Source organism: Monodon monoceros, unplaced genomic scaffold (genome assembly GCF_005190385.1).
Source record: "Monodon monoceros isolate NGI ecotype Baffin Bay Population unplaced genomic scaffold, NGI_Narwhal_1 Super_Scaffold_20, whole genome shotgun sequence".
NCBI lineage: Eukaryota > Metazoa > Chordata > Mammalia > Artiodactyla > Monodontidae > Monodon > Monodon monoceros.
In genome coordinates, this window is record NW_021703777.1 from 29,830,914 (window position 1) to 29,850,908 (window position 19,995).

Sequence of the window (19,995 nt, forward strand, 5' to 3'; positions counted from 1 at the left end):
CTTTCTTTCTTTCTTTCTTTCTTTCTTTCTTTCTTTCTTTCTTTCTTCTACTAATTCTTTCTTTCTACTTTTTCTCCCTTTAATTCTGAGCTGTGTGGATGAAAAGTTCTTGCTGCTGCAGCCAGGAGTCAGTGCTGTGCATCTGAGGTGGGAGAAACAACTTCAGGACACTGGGCCACAAGAGACCTCCCAGCTCCACATAATATCAAACGGCAAAAATCTCCCAGAGATCTCCATCTCAACACCAGCACCCAGCTTCACTCAACGACCAGCAAGCTACAGTGCTGGACATCCTATGCCAAACAACTACCAAGACAGTAACACAACGCCACCCATTACCAGAGAGGCTGCCTAAAATCATAAGGCCACAGACACCCCAAAACTCACCACCAGACGTGGACCTGCCCACCAGAAAGACAAGATCCAGCCTCATCCACCAGAGCACAGGCACTAGTCCCCTCCACCAGGAAGCCTACACAACCCACTGAACCAACCTTAGCCACTGGGGACAGACACCAAAAACAACAGGAACTACGAACCTGCAGCCTGCAAAAAGGAGACCCCAAACACAGTAAGATAAGCAAAATGAGAAGACAGAAAAACACACAGCAGATGAAGGAGCAAGATAAAAACCCACCAGCCCTAACAAATGAAGAGGCAATAGGCAGTCTACCTGAAAAAGAATTCAGAATAATGATAGTAAAGATGATCCAAAATCTAGGAAATAGAATAGACAAAATGCAAGAAACATTTAACAAGGACCTAGAAGACGTAAAGACGAAACAAGCAACGATGAACAACACAATAAATGAAATTTAAAATACTCTAGATGGGATCAATAGCAGAATTGCTGAGGCAGAAGAATGGATAAGTGACCTGGAAGATAAAATAGTGGAAATAACTACTGCAGAGCAGAATAAAGAAAAAAAGAATGAAAAGAACTGAGGACAGTCTCAGAGACCTCTGGGACAACATCAAACGCACCAACATTCGAATTATAGGGATTCCAGAAGAAGAAGAGAAAAAGAAAGGGACTGAGAAAATATTTGAAGAGATTATAGTTGAAAACTTCCCTAATATGGGAAAGGAAATAGTTAATCAAGTCCAGGAAGCACAGAGAGTCCCATACAAGATAAATCAAAGGAGAAATACGCCAAGACACATATGAATCAAACTGTCAAAAATTAAATACAAAGAAAACATATTAAAAGCAGCAAGGGAGGGCTTCCCTGGTGGCACAGTGGATGAGAGTCCGCCTGCCAATGGAGGGGACACGGGTTCGTGTCCCGGTCTGGGAAGATCCCACATGCCGCGGAGTGGCTGGGCCCGTGAGCCATGGCCGCAGAGCCTGTGCGACCGGAGCCTGTGCTCCGCAACAGGAGAGGCCACAACAGTGAGAGGCCCACATAACACCAAAAAAAAAAAAAAAAGCAGCAAGGTAAAAACAACAAATAACACACAGGGGAATCCCCATAAGGTTAACAGCTGATCTTTCAGCAGAAACTCTGCAAGCCAGAAGGGACTGGCAGGACATATTTAAAGTGATGAAGGAGAAAAACCTGCAACCAAGATTACTCTACCCAGCAAAGATCTCATTCAGATTTGATGGAGAAATTAAAACCTTTACAGACAAGCAAAAGCTGAGAAAGTTCAGCACCACCAAACCAGCTTTACAACACATGCTAAAGGAACATCTCTAGACAAGAAACACAAGAGAAGGAAAAGACCTACAATAACGAACCCAAAACAATTAAGAAAATGGGAATAGGAACATACATATCGATAATTACCTTAAATGTAAATGGATTAAATGCTCCCACCAAAAGACGTAGATTGGTTGAATGTATACAAAAACAAGACCCATATATATGCTGTCTACAAGAGACCCACTTCAGATCTAGAGACACATACAGACTGATAGTAAGGGGATGGAAAAAGATATTCAATGCAAATGGAAACCAAAAGAAAGCTGGAGTAGCAATTCTCATATCAGACAAAATAGACTTTAAAATAAAGACTATTAGAAGAGACAAAGAAGGACACTACATAATGATCAAGGGATCGATCCAAGAAGAAAATATAACAATTGTAAATATTTATGCACCCAACATAGGAGCACCTCAATACATAAGGCAAATACTAACAGCCATAAAAGGGGAAATCGACAGTAACACAATCATAGTAGGGGACTTTAACACCCCACTTTCACCAATGGACAGATCATCCAAAATGAAAATAAATAAGGAAACACAAGCTTTAAATGATACATTAAACAAGATGGGCTTAATTGATATTTATAGGACACTCCATCCAAAAACAACAGAATACACATTTTTCTCAAGTGCTCATGGAACATTCTCCAGGATAGATCACATCTTGGGTCACAAATCAAGCCTTGGTAAATTTAAGAAAAATGAAATTGTATCAAGTATATTTTCCGACCACAACGCTATGAAAAATGCAATTTTTACATGGGCAAAAGATCTGAATGAACATGTCTCCAAAGAAGATATGCAAATGGCCATAAGGACATGGAATGATGCTCAGCATCATCAGTCATGAAGGAAACGCATATCAAAACCACAATGAGATATTACTTAACACCCACTAGGATGGCTATAATCAAAAAGACAGACATTAACAAGTGTTGGCAAGCAAGTGGAGAAACTTGAACTCTACCAAATTGCTGATGGGATTATGAAATAAATATAGCCACTTTGGAAAACAAACTGGGAATCCCTCAAACGGTTGAACATAGACAATATGCCTCAGCAATTCCACTCCTTCATTTCCAAGAGAAATGAAAACATAAGTACACGTAAAAACTTGCACATAAAAGCCCATAAAGCATTCCCAAAAAGTGGAATCAACTCAAAATCCACTGATTAAAGAATAATTAAACAAAATGTGCTATATCCTTTCAATATTAGTCAGCCATTAAAAGTAATGAAGCTGGCCTTCCCTGGTGGCGCAGTGGTTGAGAGTCCGCCTGCCGATGCAGGGGACACGGGTTCCTGGCCTGGTCCCAGCCTGGGAAGATCCCACATGCCGCGGAGCGGCTGGGCCCGTGAGCCATGGCCGCTGAGCCTGCGCATCCATAGCCTGTGCTCCGCAACAGGAGAGGCCACAACAGTGAGAGGCCCATGTACCGCAAAAAAAAAAAAAGTAATGTAGCAGTGATACATACTACAACATGAATGGATCTTGAAAACAGTAGTGGTAAGTAGAAAAAGCCTATCACAGAAGTCCAGACATCACATGATTCCACTTGCATGAACTGTCCAGAAGAGACAAATCCATATAGACAGAAAGTAGAACAGCAGTTGCCTAGGCCTGGGAGTTTGCAGTGAAATGTGTCCAGTGACTGCTAAGGAGTGCAGGGTTTCTTCTGGGTGTGATGAAAATTTCTAAAATTGATTGTGATAATGGTTACACAGCTTGGTGAACACACTTAACCATTCACTGCACACTTTAAATGAATGAATCATATGATATGGGGATTATAAATCAATAAAGCTGTTAAAAAAAGATCATACTACAAAGTTTTTGTTTTCTTGTTATTTATAATTTACAATAATTACTGTTACTTATAATTAACAATTTCTTGTTATTATAATTTACGTAGGCATTTCTGTTGACATCATACATACACATATATTCTTTTATATGTATAAGATATTCCATAAAACATGAAAAAATCATAGAGCCAAATTTATGTAATAACACAATGGATACTTCAAGAGGCTGATTTAAACTGAATGTTGGGGACTTCCCTGGTGGCGCAGTGGTTAAGACTGCAAGCTCCCAATGTAGGGGGCCTGGTTCAATCCCTGGCCAGGGATTAGATCCCACATGCATGCCACAACTAAGGAACCAGCAAGCCGCAACTAAAGAGCCCACAAACCGCAACTAAGGAGCCTGACTGCCACAACTAAGGATCCCACATGCCGCAACTAAGAAGCCCACCTGCCACAACTAAGAGCCAGCGCAACCAAATAAACAAATAAAATAAAGTAAAATAAAATGAATGTTGCAATAAAAAAAAAAAATTAAAAAGTACATATTCACTGTATACATATGCTCTCTCTCACTGAAACATGAGAGTAGAGGATGTGAAAGCTTTCTAAAACTAATTTACCCATAAATACTTTAAGTTCCCTTTAAAAGCTATGTTTAAGGGAAAAAATGAGTCACTAAATATATTTAAAACACCTTTTCTCTGAAAGTTCCAAAAGCTGTGTAGTTGAACTGCCCCACTTTCAAGATACATATAAGTAAATAGAATGGACACATTACTATCTCAAAGAATTATAAATAATAAAGTTATAACATGCATGAAAAAGAGATTAATCTCATGAGAATACTTTATTTTTTAAAGGGAACCCTCTTGCACTGTTGATGGGAATGTAAATGGATACAGCCACTATGGAGAACAGTATGGAGTTTCCTTAAAAAACTAAAAATAGAATTACCATAAGACCCAGCAATCCCACTGCTGGGCATATACCCTGAGAAAACCATATTTAAAAAAGAGACATGTCCCACAATGTTCACTGCAGCACTATTTACAATAGTCAGGACATGGAAGCAACCTAAGTGTCCATCGACAGAGGAATGGATAAAGCAGATGTGGCACATACATACAATGGAATATTACTCAGCCATAAAAAGAAACAAGATTGAGTTATTTGTAGTGAGGTGGATGGACCTACAGTCTGTCATACAGAGTGAAGTAAGTCAGAAAAATAAAAACAAATACCGTATGCTAACACATATATATGGAATCTAAAAAAAAAAAAAACTGGTTCTGAAGAACCTAGGGGCAGGACAGAAATAAAGACGCAGACGTAGAGAATGGACTTGTGGACACAGGGAGGGGGAAGGGTAAACTGTGACGAAGTGAGAGACTAGCACTGACATATATACACTACCAAACGTAAAATAGATAGCTAGTGGGAAGCAACTGCATAGCACAGGGAGATCAGCTCAGTACGTTGTGACCACCTAGATGGGTGGGATAGGGAGGGTGGGAGGGAGGCATAAGAGGGAGGGGATATGGGGGTATACGTATACGTATAGCTGATTCACTTTGTTATACAGCAGAAACTAATACTACGTTGTAAAGCAATTACACTCCAATAAAGATGTTTTTAAAAAACTATATATTTAAATATATATATTTAAAGGGTGGATCTGGATATGTTTTTCTCTTATTTATTTATTTATTTGTTTATTTATTTATGGCTGCACTCGGTCCTTGTTGCTGCGCACGGGCTTTCTCTAGTTGCAGCGAGCGGGGACTACTCTTCGTTGTGGTGCGCGGGCTTCTTATCGCAGTGTCTTCTCTTGTTGCAGAGTACAGGCTACAGGCGTGCGGGTTTGGTGGTTGTGGCTTGCAGGCTCTAGAGTGCAGGCTCAGTAGTTGTGGTGCACGGGCTTAGCTGCTCTGCAGCATGTGGGATCTTCCCACACCAGGGCTCGAACCTGTGTCACCTGGTAGGCAGATTCTTAACCACTACGCCACCAGGGAAGTCCCAAGAATACTTTTTTATGTTGGAGACAAACAATAAGCTCAATGCCAACAGAGTACAATTATTCTAGAAAGCTTCAAATCTAAAATGGTTATTAAGGAAAAATTATAAAGAAAAAAATAACATGAGCAATAAAACTTTCCAAAGAAAACTGTGTATTTTGTGTGAAGCATTCAAATATCACAAATATCCTTTCAAAACACTCTCTTCTTTCTGCAGGTATTGCCTGGCTACATAGGGGCCACAAGCAAGTAGGATATTATGAGAACAAAAGTAAAAAATGAATAAAAGGTAACCTCAGAAGAATAGGCTGAAATATCTTCAAAAAATGTATGCTTGTAACAGGCACACCAATGTCATAATGAAGTAAAAAAGCTTCCATAAATAATACATATACATTATATAATGTAATCCTATAATATTTTGAAACATTACAGATATTACTGCCATACATAACTGTCTTATTTATAAACTGATTAACAGATTACAAGAATGCTGAGATTGATATTATATGGAAACACACAGGTTAGAAAAACTTGCCTAGAAAGTTTCCAAGAGTAACTCTCAGGTGCAAAAGAAACAGGAATCAGGAAATGTAAGGCTAAAGAAAGATCTTCAGAAAGATAAAACTGAAAGTGTTACACATAAATTTCTTTTTTTTTTTAACATCTTTATTGGAGTATAATTGCTTTACAATGGTGTGTTAGTTTCTGCTTTATAACAAAGTGAATCAGCCCTACGTATACATATATCTCCATAGCTCCTCCCCCTTGCATCTCCCTCCCACCCTCCCTATCTCACCCCTCTAGGTGGTCACAAAGCACCGAGCTGATCTCCCTGTGCTATGTGGCTGCTTCCCACTAGCTATCTATTTTACATTTGGTAGTGTATATATGTCCATGCCACTCTCTCACTTTGTACCAACTTACCCTTCCCCCTCCCCGTGTCCTCAAGTCCATAAATTTCTGTTTGAGAATGCAAAGATAAAATTCATAAGACAAAATGGCTTATGTTGAAAAGAACTGGGTTCTTATTCCACTGAGGCCCCAAGGGGTGAGTGGACAGCTTTCTTAACTTCTTAGAGCCTCTATTTCTTCACCTCTAAAACAGTCAGGAAAAAGTAACATGCACAATTGCTGTAAAGATTAAGTTAGGCTGTGCAAAGAAGTTTCTCCCTAACACAGAACCTGTCAGGAGTGTTTACAGGGCCATACTTTCAGGAAGCAAAAGAAAGAAAAAAGAACTTCAAGTGATTTCCTCGTTAAGATTTACTTACTGCAGCACTCTTTCCTGGAAAGTTGAAAAAGGCATCCGGACCATACTTCTGTGGCATGTGCTTTAACACAGACAGCAACTTTCCAGCATGTGGAGGCTATGAAAATAATCAACAATTCATTAACCACATTATTCACCATAAAACAAAAATACCTACTTTTAGTACAGACATACTTTAATATATCCCCAAATAACTAAATAATTCTATAAGCTAAAAAGCATATAAAATAACCTCCTTAAAGGAAGGTTATTTTCAACTACCTTAAAGAAATGAACAATGCACTCTATGCCATTTTTTTTTATGAGGCGTTGGATTAATATGAGCCAACAGCATTTGACACGTAACTCTTCACACTACAGCAAAAACGACCTTTCAAAATTACAAACTACATCAACCCACTACTCATCCCTTTTTAAAGCACTTTTTAATTTCACCAAAAAATAATGCTTACCAAGTCCCACTGTTAAAGGCACTTTAAAAACAATAAAATATTTTAGCCTCATAACCACACTAGGGGTTATTTTCACTCCATTTTGCAAAGGAGGAATCTGAGTCAGAGGAACATGTCCAAGGTCATACAGGTAGTAAGTGACAAGGATAGGATAAGAATTCAGTCTGACTCCAGAGTCCATGCTTCTAATTACTACACTTTCACTGTTACATTATTCTATCTCTCCTATAGCTTCCGTCTTTAAAATAAAGACCAAAATCCCTAACATGGCCCACAAGATAGTTTACATATCTCCTTAACCTCTTTTGCCTCTCTCTGCACTCTATCTACAATGCCTTCTCTGTCTTCTTCCCATAATAGGGCCTGAGCACAAGCTATTCCTTCTGCTTAAAATGTTCTCACTAGGCCTATTCCTCCCTCCCCAGCCTCCTCCACCTTAACTAAATAAATCTTACCCATCCATTGAAGTTCATCTTAATGATCACTTCTCAGGGCAGTCTTCCCTGACCTCTGAGAATGGATCAAATCTCCCTATCACATTTCATTCTACAAAATATCTCTGCTATACAGCATGTATAAAAGTTGTAACATTACATTTATTTGATTAATGCCTCTTTGACCCACAAGTCTCCTCTAATACATTAAACGACCAACAGCTAAAACGACAAGGCACATTTACATTTAGGAAAAGCAAAGGACAATCAAATATACCTTATCATTTCAATCAGTTTAGAAAGTGTAGTACATTCCTCTTAAAAGTTAAAAGTTCAAAACAGTGTCAAACTACAAGTGAAATCATTGGCTTGCCTTCATCTTATCTGGTAGCTGCTCTAAATTATCATTAATAACTATCTAAAAGAGTTTGGCAACCTTTTACCTAAATGTTAAGTGGAAAGCTTCATTCGTAAGTGATCAAGAAATTTTCAATTAACCACACTGTTCAATTATAAAAGTGTAATAACAAGTTATTACAATCACAATGATTTTTTAAAATAAATTCTAAAATGAAATCACCAAAAATAATATGCAGTCAAAAATAAAAATATAACTTTGTAGCATTTCTAGAGAAATCAATCCTCAAAATTTCCTTTTCTATAAACCAATCAAAAAGCATACATTAAGACAAGCACTTAATCCACAGATACTGCTAGGGGACTGTATACTAAGAAAGCCTTTCAGAAAATAATTCAAGAGTCTTTAAAAATGTTCACCCATTGATACACTATTTCCACATATAAAAATATGTGCTAAAGTAATAATCAAAAAAGCAGACACAGATTTAGATACAGGGATTTTTCACTGCACTGATATGATAGCAAAAGCTACATAAGCTCTGAGCAAGGCCCTGCTCTTGTTTTATTAATAGGTCATTATTTTTTTCCCTCCCATAAGCAGCTACATTAACATGCTTAAACTTTTTATATGTGTTCCTTTAAAAATGTGTTTCTGTGTGCCTATACTTAAAATTTAAATGATGTTGGGTTAGATATATCAATTTCTTACTTTCTTCCTGCTTTTTGGTATCTATTCTTATTACTCTGTTCATTAATTCTAACTGCTATATAATAATCTATTCTATGCATCCAATACATTTTACCTATCTATTCTCCTAAAGATAAACACATGTTGACAATTCACTGCCATCAAAAATAATGCTTCAGTGAACATCCTCATACATATTTCCTTACAGAACTATGTGAGAATTTCTTGGAACATGCACTCAGGAGCAAACTACTAATTCATTGGATATGGGTATAATTTAAGTGACTAACTAGTACTAGATTACTCTTGAGGTTGGCTCCATTGGTGTTCATTCCAACCAGTAGCACACAGCTTTAAAATAGCTCTGTCTCTCCAATTATACTTGCTATTATCCAACTCTATAATTCTTAATACAAATGACGTAAGGTGACATATCAACACTGCTTTCATTTGAACATCTCTAATTATTAGTGATTTAGTGTTTATTTGATTATGGGATTTCTCTCTCTGTAAATAGATATCTGTTCATATCCTTTCCTATTTTCTTATAGTTTTCTATATTCACCAATATAACAAAAAATGTTTTAATTACATATTCAGAATACATAAATTATTTGAATATAAATCAAAACCAAAATCAAACCAGTATACTTCTTCTTCTGGACATGACACAGTAACAGGACCTATACTTTCCAACTCACCATAATCAACTTGAAAACTGGACAAAATGTATGAAACTAAAACTGTTTTCACACTAGCTCAAGACTGTGATCCTTGAGAAAGGGAAACAAAATGAGGCATGAGATTACCCAGACTTTCTACCTGCAGTCAACTTCCTTATCACATATCATTGCACAGGGAGAAGAAAACCAAACAGAACTTGAAATTTTCATTGAGCTGATGAGGCAGAAATTCGAGGATGGGTAGTCTGAGGTGGACAGAAACTTCAGGGCAGAGTACTACAGAGGAAGGACCTATGCAGAGAAGAAACTCCAGAAATCTGCACTGACCCTTTGGCATAATACCAAACTGCTCATTTCTACCTTAAAATTCAACAAGGTGGGGTAGCCAAGATTTTGACAGCCATCAGTCAAAGAATTCCCAGAGCAAATATAGAGCCAGGAATTGCTGAGACCCTACTAGGCACTATGGAGAGACCACAGTCTTGCTTGCCTCATGTCTGAGACTTAGGGTCATTCACAAAGACCCTAGAAAAGTCAGGCCAGAATAAGGCTGCCCTAATAATAATAAGCCCTGGAGTAACAGCCTAGATTGGCTGACCAAAAAAACTTTTAAACTAGCCTGAAAGGATAAAGTTAATCCACAAGCAACTTACCTGCCTGCAAAAACAGTCTAACAATCTTAAAAGAACTATGACAGAATCCAACACTCAACAGGGAATAACTCACTATAACTAACATCACTATGTCTAAAATCACTAGTATAAAACAGGAAAATAGGGCTTCCCTAGTGGTGCAGTGGTTGAGAGTCCACATGCCAATGCAGGGGACGCGAGTTCGTGCCCCGATCTGGGAAGATCCCACACGCCGCGGAGCGGCTGGGCCTGTGAGCCATGGCCACTGAGCCTGCGCGTCGTCCGGAGCCTGTGCTCCGCAACGGGAGAGGCCACGACAGTGATAGGACAGCGTACCACAAAAAAAAAAAACAAACACACACAAAAAAACAGGAAAATATGACCTACAAGTAAAAGCAGAATGAGTGAGCAAAAAACTGACCTAGAAAATGACAGAGATGACAGAATTAGTGGATGAGAACATTAAAGCAACTATTAATATGCTGCATATTCTCAATGATTTAAAGGAAAACAAGAATGAGGGAACAAATGAAAGATATTAAAAAGAACCAAACAGAACTGACAGAGATTAAAAGTATCTGAAATCTGAAAATTTTAATGGCTGTTAACACATTACAGAAGAAAAGATCAACTGCCTTAAAAATATAGCAATAAAAGCAATCTAAAATGAAGCACAGGGACTTCCCTGGTGGCACAGTGGTTAAGAATCCACCTGCCAATGCAGGGGACATGGGTTAGAGCCCTTGTCCAGGAAGATCCCACATGCTATGGAGCAACTAAGCCCGTGAGCCACAACTACTGAAACCCAACGCGCCTAAAGCCTGTGCTCCACAACAAGAGAAGCCACTGCAATGAGAAGCCTGTGCACCGCAACAAAGAGTAGCTCCCACTCACCGCCAACTAGAGAAAGCCCGGGCGCAGCAACCAAGACCCAGTGCAGCCAATAAATAAATAAATAAATTTATTTATTTAAAAATCAATAAAATAAAATGAAGCACAAAGAGAAAAGACTAAAACAAATGTGAACAGATCTCAGTGACCCAAGGGGCACTACCAAGAAGATTAAAAAACATGTAACTGGAGTCCCAGAAGGAGGGGGAGAGGGACAAAAAAATGATATTTGAAAAAATAATTATCAAAATGTTCCCAAATTTGATGAAAATTATAAGCCCACAGATGCAAGAACCCCTAATAAGGATAAATACAAGGTAAACCACACCAAGAAACATAATAAAATCACTGCAAACCTTAAAAGCAGGCAGAGAACCTGAGTTCAATACAAAGAAGCTAAAGAGTACAATCATTTTAATACAATAAATTAGAGTGTACAATTGCAGAGCACAAATTCAGATATACTTAAACAGAGGCAGATTAAGGATCAGATGGCTGAGTAGTTGCTGTAGGCAATGATTTCTAAAGAGCTCTAAAATAAGCCTAGAAATGCAACAAAAACGGAGAAAATATTTACTAGTATTCCTCTAAGGCATAAGTAACTAAAGAGTAGGAAGAAACAGTTTGATAAGGCACCTGGAGTTCAAAATCAGTTGACCACTACCACCCATTGCAAAGTACCAGGAAATTGCATCTAAAGAGGGCGGAGCCAATTAGCACAGCGCTTTTGTTCAGTGGGTGGGTTATTCAAGTTTAAACTACTCAGACTGATACAAAGAGAAGCTAGATGCTGCTACCCAACATTTTTATTTCTCTGTCCTTACCCTTTCCCTCTAACTTAATGTTGATTTTTATGTTGAATTTTAAAATGTTGAAATTTTAAAAAAATAAAAATTATTTAAAACATTTGAGGAAGGACCAAATTACCAACCTGCCTGGAACACCCAGTTCTCTTCGTCCACACCTGTGTCAGGTGATGGCAAAAGTAGCTGTAGAGTGGGGGGAAGAAGGAAGATGGCGGAAGAGTAAGACGCGGAGATCACCTTCCTCCCCACAGATACACCAGAAATACATCTACACATGGAACAACTCCTACAGAACACCTACTGAACGCTGGCAGAAGACCTCAGACCTCCCAAAAGGCAAGAAACTCCCCACGTACCTGGGCAGGGCAAAAGAAAAAAGAATAAACAGAGACAACAGAACAGGGACAGGACCTGCACCAGTGGGAGGGAGATGTGAAGGAGGAAAGGTTTCCACACACTAGGAAGCCCCTTCGCGGGCGGAGACTGCGGGTGGCGGAGCGGGGTAAGCTTCGGAGGCGCGTAGGAGAGCGCAGCAACAGGGGCGAGGAGGGCAAAGCGGAGAGATTCCCGCACAAAGAATCGGTGCCGACCAGCACTCACCAGCCCGAGAGGCTTGTCTGCTCACCCGCCGGTGAGCAGGGGCTGGGGGCTGAGGCTCCGGCTTCGGTCGGAGCGCAGGGAGAGGACTGGGGGTGGTGGCGGGAACACAGCCTGCAGGGGGTTAGTGCACCACGGCTAGCCGGGACGGAGTCCAGGGAAAAGTCTGGACCTGCCGAAGAGGCAAGAGACGTTTTCTTCTCTCTTTGTTTCCTGGTGCGCGAGGAGAGGGGATTAAGAACACTGCTTAAAGGACCTCCAGAGACGGACATGAGCCGCGGCTAAAAGCGCGGACCCCAGAGACGGGCATGGACGCTAAGGCTGCTGCTGCCGCCACCAAGAAGCCTGTGTGCGAGCACAGGTCACTCTCCACACCTCCCTTCTGGGGAGCCTGTGCCACCCGCCACTGCCAGGGTGCCAGGAAACAGGGACAACTCCCCCGGGAGAACGCACGGCGCACCTCAAGCTGGTGAAACGACCCGCAGGCCTCTGCCGCCGCAGGCCCGCCCCGCATCCCCACCCCTCCCTCTCCCCGGCCTGAGTGAGCCAGAGCCCCCGAATCAGCGGCTCCTTTAACCCCGTCCTGTCTGAGTAAGGAACAGACGCCCTCCAGCCACCTACACGCAGAGGCGGGGCCAAATCCAAAGCTGAGCCCCTGGGAGCTGTGAGAACAAAAAACAGAAAGGGAAATCTCTCCCAGCAGCCTCAGGAGCAGCGGATTAAAGCTACACAATCAACTTGATGTACCTGAATCTGTGGAATACCTAAATAGACAACGAATCATCCCAACTTGAGGAGGTGGACTTTGAGAGCAAGATTTATGATTTTTTCCCCTTTTCCTCTTTTTGTGAGTGTGTATGTGTATGCTTCTTTGTGAGATTTTGTCTTTATACCTCTGCTTTCACCATTTCTCCTAGGGTTCTTTGCGTCCGTTTTTTTTTTTCTTGTAAAAAAATTTTTTTTCTTAATAATTACTTTTCATTTTAATAACTTTTATCTTACTCTATTTTATCCTCTTTCTTTCTTTCTTTTTCTTTCCTTCTACCTTTTCTCCCTTTTATTCTGAGCTGTGCGGATGAAAGGCTCTTGGTGCTGCAGCCAGGAGTCAGTGCTGTGCCTCTGAGGTGGGAGAAACAACTTCAGGACACAGGTCCACAAGAGACCTCCCAGCTCCACATAATATTAAACAGTGAAAATCTCCCAGACACCTCCATCACAACGCTAAGACCCAGCTCCACTCAACGACCAGCAAGCTACAGTGCTGGACACCCTATGCCAAACAACTAGCAAGACAGGAACACAACCCCACCCATTGGCAGAGAGGCTGCCTAAAATCATAATAAGTCCACAGACACCCAAAACACACCACCAGACGTGGAGCTGCCAACCAGAAAGACAAGATCCAGCCTCATCCACCAGGACACAGGCACTAGGCCCCTCCACCAGGAAGCCTACACAACCCACTGAACCAACTTTAGCCACTGGGGACAGACACCAAAAACAATGGGAACTACGAACCTGCAGCCTGCAAAAAGGAGACCCCAAACACAGTAAGATAAGCAAAATGAGAAGAGAGAAAAACAAACAGCAGATAAAGAAGCAAAACAAAACCCCACCAGACCTAACAAATGAAGAGGAAATAGGCAGTCTACCTGAAAAATAATACAGAATAATGAAAGTAAAGATGATCCAAAATATAGGAAATAGAATAGAGAAAATGCAAGAAACATTTAACAAGGACCTACAAGAACTAAAGATGAAAAAAGCAACGATGAACAACACAAAAATTGAAAGTAAAAATACTCTAGATGGGATCAATAGCAGAATAACTGAGGCAGAAGAACGGATAAGTGACCTGGAAAATCAAATAGTGGAAATAACTACTGCAGAGCAGAATAAAGAAAAAAGAATGAAAAGAACTGAGGACAGTCTCAGAGACCTCTGGGACAACATTAAACAAACCAACATTTGAATTATAGGGGTTCCAGAAGAAGAGGAGAAAAAGAAAGGGACTGAGAAAATATTTGAAGGAATTATAGATGAAAACTTCCCTAATATGGAAAAGGAAATAGTTAATCAAGTCCAGGAAGCACAGAGAGTCCCATACAGGATAAATCCAAGGAGAAACACGCCAAGACACATATGAATCAAACTGTCAAAAATTAAATACAAAGAAAACATATTAAGAGCAGCAAGGGAAAAACAACAACACACAAGGGAATCCCCATAAGGTTAACAGTTGATCTTTCAGCAGAAACTCTGCAGGCCAGAAGGGACTGGCAGGACATACTTAAAGTGATGAAGGAGAAAAACCTAGAGCCAATATTGCTCTACCCAGCAAGGATCTCATTCAGATTTGATGGAGAAATTAAAACCTTTACAGACAAGCAAAAGCTGAGAAAGTTCAGCACCACCAAACCAGCTCTACAACAACTGCGAAAGGAACTTCTCTAGGCAAGAAACACAAGAGAAGGAAAAGACCTACAATAACAAAACCAAAACAATTAAGAAAATGGGAATAGGAACATACATATCGATAATTACCTTAAATGTAAATGGATTAAATGCTCCCACCAAAAGACACAGACTGGCTGAATGGATACAAAAACAAGACCCATATATATGCTGTCTACAAGAGACCCACTTCAGACCTAGAGACACATACAGACTGAAAGTAAGGGGATGGAAAAAGATATTCCATGCAAGTAGAAACCAAAAGAAAGCTGGAGTAGCAATTCTCATATCAGACAAAATAGACTTTAAAATAAAGACTATTAGAAGAGACAAAGAAGGACACTACATAATGATCGGGGATCAATCCAAGAAGAAGATATAACAACCGTAAATATTTATGCACCCAACACAGGAGCACCTCAATACATCAGGCAAATGCTAACAGCCAGAAAAGGGGAAATCGACAGTAACACATTCATACTAGGGGCCTTTACCACTCCACTTTCACCAATGGACAGATCATCCAAAATGAAAATAAATAAGGAAACACAAGCTTTAAATGATACATTAAACAAGATGGACTTAATTGATATTTATAGGACATTCCATCCAAAAACAACAGAATACACAATTTTCTCAAGTGCTCATGGAACATTCTCCAGGACAGATCATATCTTGGGTCACAAATCAAGTCTTGGTAAATTTAAGAAAATTGAAATTGTATCAAGTATCTTTTCCGACCACAACGCTATGACACTAGATATCAATTACAGGAAAACATCTGTAAAAAATACAAACACATGGAGGCTAAACAATACACTATTTAATAACGAAGTGATCACTGAATAAATCAAAGAGGAAATCAAAAAATACCTAGAAACAAATGACGACGGAGACACAACGACCCAAAACCTATGGGATGAAGCAAAAGCAGTTCTAAGAGCGAAGTTTATAGCAATACAATCCTACCTTAAGAAAGAGGAAACATCTCGAATAAACAGCCTAACCTTACATGTAAAGCAATTAGAGAAAGAAGAACAAAAAACATCCAAAGTTAGCAGAAGGAAAGAAATCATAAAGATGAGATCAGAAATAAATGAAAAAGAAATGAAAGAAACGATAGCAAAGATCAATAAAACTCAAAGCTGGTTCTTTGAGAAGATAAACAAAATTGATAAACCATTAGGCAGACTCATCAAGAAAAAAAGGGAGAAGACTCAAATCAATATAATTAGAAATGAAAAAGAGGAAGTAACAACTGACACTGTAGAAATACAAAAGATCATGAGAGATTACTGCAAGCAACTCTATGCCAATAAAAAGGACAAACTGGAAGAAATGGACAAATTCTTAGAAATGCACAACACGCCAAGACTGAATCAGGAAGAAATAGAAAATATGAACAGACCAAACACAAGCACTGAAATTGAAACTGTGGTTAAAAATCTTCCAACAAACAAAAGCCCAGGACCAGATGGCTTCACAGGCGAATTCTATCAAACATTTAGAGAAGAGCTAACAGCTATTCTTCTCAAACTCTTCCAAAATATAGCAGAGGAAGGTACACCCCCAAACTCATTCTACGAGGCCACCATCACCCTGATACCAAAACCAAACAAAGATGTCACAAAGAAAGAAAACTACACACCAATATCACTGATGAACACAGATGCAAAAATCCTCAACAAAATACTAGCGAACAGAATCCAACAGCACATTAAAAGGATCATACAACATGATCAAGTGGGGTTTATTCCAAGAATGCAAGGATTCTGCAATATAGGCAAACCAATCAACGTAATACACCATATTAACAAACTGAAGGAGAAAAACCACATGATCATCTCAATAAATGCAGAGAAAGCTTTCAACAAAATTCAACACCCATTTATGATAAAAGCTCTGCAGAAAGTAGGCATAGAGGGAACTTTCCTCAACATAATAAACCCACAGCCAACATCGTCCTCAATGGTGAAAAACTGAAACCATTTCCACTAAGATCAGGAACAAGACAAGGTCGCCCACTCTCACCACTAGTATTCAACATAGTTTTGGAAGTTTTAGCCACAGCAATCGGAGAAGAAAAGGAAATAAAAGGAATCCAAATTGGAAAAGAAGAAGTAAAGCTGTCACTGTTTGCAGATGACATGATATTATACAAAGAGAATCCTAAGGATGCTACCAGAAAACTACTAGATTTAATCAGTGAATTTTGGAAAGTAGCAGGATACAAAATTAATGCACAGAAATCTCTTGCATTCCTATACACTAATGATGAAAAATCTGAAAGTGAAATCAAGAAAACACTCCCATTTACCATCGCAGCAAAAAGAATAAAATATCTAGGAATAAACCTACCTAAGGAGACAAAAGACCTGTATGCAGAAAATTATAGGACACTGATGAAAGAAATTAAAGATGATACAAATAGATGGAGAGATATACCATGTTCTTGGATTGCAAGAATCAACATTGTGAAAATGACTCTACTACCCAAAGCAATCTACAGATTCAATGCAATCCCTATCAAGCTACCATTGGCATTTTTCACAGAACTAGAACAAAAAATTTCACAATTTGTATGGAAACACAAAAGACCCCGAATAGCCAAAACAATCTTGAGAACGAAAAACGGAGCTGGAGGAATCAGGCTCCCTGACTTCAGACTAAACTACAAAGCTACAGTAATCAAGACAGTATGGTACTGGCACAAAAACAGAAATATAGATCAATGGTACAGGATACAAAGCCCAGAGATAAACCCACGCACATATGGTCACCTTATCTTTGATAAAGTAGGCAGGAATGTACAGTGGAGAAAGGACAGCCTCTTCAATAAGTGGTGCTGGGAATACTGGACAGGTACATGTAAAAGTATGAGATTAGAACACTCCCTAACACCATACACAAAAATAAGCTCAAAATGGATTAAAGACCTAAATGTAAGGCCAGAAACTATAAAACTCTTAGAGGCAAACATAGGCAGAACACTCTATGACATAAATCACAGCAAGATCCTTTTTGACCCACCTCCTAGAGATATGGAACTAAAAACAAAAATAAACAAATGGGACCTAATGAAACTTCAAAGCTTTTGCACAGCAAAGGAAACCATAAACAAGACGAAAAGACAACCCTCAGAATGGGAGAAAATATTTGTAAATGAAGCAACTGACAAAGGATTAATCTCCAAAATTTATAAGCAGCTCATGCAGCTCAATAACAAAAAAACAAACAACCCAATCCAAAAATGGGCAGAAGAGCTAAATAGACATTTCTCCACAGAAGATGTACAGATTGCCAACAAACACGTGAAAGAATGCTCAACATCATTAATCATTAGAGAAATGCAAATCAAAACTACAATGAGGTATCACCTCACACCAGTCGGAACAGCCATCATCAAAAAGTCTACACACAATAAATGCTGGAAAGGGTGTCAAGAAAAGGGAACACTCTTGCACTGCTGGTGGAAATGTGACTTGGTACAGCCACTATGGAGAACAGTATGGAGGTTCCTTTAAAAACTACAAATAGAACTACCAAATGACCCAGCAATCCCACTACTGGGCATATACCCTGGGGAAACCATAAATCAAAAGAGTCATGTACCAAAATGTTCACTGCAGCTCTATTTACAATAGCCTGGAGAAGGAAACAACCTAAGTGTCCATCATCAGATGAATGGATAAAGAAGATGTGGCACATATATACAATGGAATATTACTCAGCCATAAAAAGAAACGAAATTGAGTTATTTGTAGTGAGATGGATGGACCTAGGGTCTGTCATACAGAGTGAAGTAAGTCAGAAAGATAAAGATAAATACCGTATGCTAACACATATATACGGAATTTAAGAAAAAGAAATGTCATGAAGAACCTAGGGGTAAGACGGGAATAAAGACACAGACCTACTAGAGAATGGACTTGAGGATATGGGGAGGAGGAAGGGTAAGCTGTGACAAAGTGAGAGAGTGGCATGGACATATATACACTACCAAACGTAAAATAGATAGCTAGTGGGAAGCAGCCGCATAGCACAGGGAGATCAGCTCGGTGCTTTGTGACCACCTGGATGGGTGGGATAGGGAGGGTGGGAGGGACAGAGATGCAAGAGGGAGGAGATATGGGAACATATGTATATGTATAAATGATTTACTTTGCTATAAAGCAGAAACTAACACACCATTGTAAAGCAATTATACTCCAATAAAGATGTAAAAAATCAAAAAAGTAGCTGTAGGGGGCTAAATGCTATTCTAACTGATCTCTCCCCCTCAATTTGACATTTACCCCCTGTGCAACAATATCAATTTCTTAAAAGCTACTAATATGTTTGGGGAGGGGAACAGTTTCAAATATCAAAGAGTATTTAAGCTTACCCATTGTCCTTTATCTCCTTGAAGTTTACTGAAGAACAGCTTTAGTTCTCGAACTGTCAAATTGTAGCTAGCCAGCACTCCCAACATGTCAACTAAAAGATCTGGAAACAAAGAAAGCAAAAAATAAAATAATAAAGCTACTTATATTTCTTGAAAGATTAAAATATATGGTGCTTACTTAACAGTTTGGACACTGAAGTTCCAGGTACATGTTAGATACTCAATATTTATTTTAATAAATATTATTAAATAAGAAAAATAGAGTACTTAAGAATCCAACTTCATTTCTTCACAACCATTGTATTATGGAAAGTCATACCTGCTATCATACTGTCAACTTTTTCAATTTTCCCAAGCACTTTCTCAACAAGGCCTACTTCAGTGCAGACCTGAAGATTTCGTATGCTTTTCTTCAGAATGGCTGTAAACATGCTCCAGACTTCTGCTTGGCAAGTAAAATCACATTTCTCTAATAGGTCCACCATGCAGATGATGCTCTCACCTTCTTGAATAATGAAATTCATTTCTAAATCAAATTGCCCTCCTACCAACTTCCGGGGCAGGGGGAAGGAGGGGGAAAAAAAAGAAAACATTAAAAGCATTAGTACTTCTTCAATATAACTAGAGTACACTCCTAAGCTTTAGATTCACAGTAACTATCCATATACATTCTTCTCTTCCCTGGTAGTCTAGTGATTAGGATTCAATGCTCCCATACACATTCTTCTCTACCCCCTACAATAAAACGATCTTTAATACATACACACACACACACACACACACACACACACACACACACACACACACA

General features: G+C 39.2%; 1 protein-coding gene across 6 annotated transcripts in view; it reads right to left on the reverse strand.

Annotated features, from left to right (window-relative positions):
• LRBA (LPS responsive beige-like anchor protein) overlaps window positions 1-19,995 on the reverse strand; it is a 747,970-nt gene that overhangs the window by 651,528 nt on the left and 76,447 nt on the right. For 5 of the 6 annotated variants that reach the window (XM_029235039.1, XM_029235041.1, XM_029235037.1 and 2 more), the window contains 3 exons: window positions 19,507-19,738; window positions 19,188-19,288; window positions 6,808-6,903 (listed from right to left, as the gene is read on the reverse strand). In XM_029235039.1, coding sequence (XP_029090872.1) covers window positions 6,808-6,903; window positions 19,188-19,288; window positions 19,507-19,738 — 429 coding nt within the window. Of the gene's footprint in view, window positions 1-6,807; window positions 6,904-19,187; window positions 19,289-19,506; window positions 19,739-19,995 lie in introns of those variants that run through there. The other variant, XM_029235042.1, reaches the window with a different exon arrangement.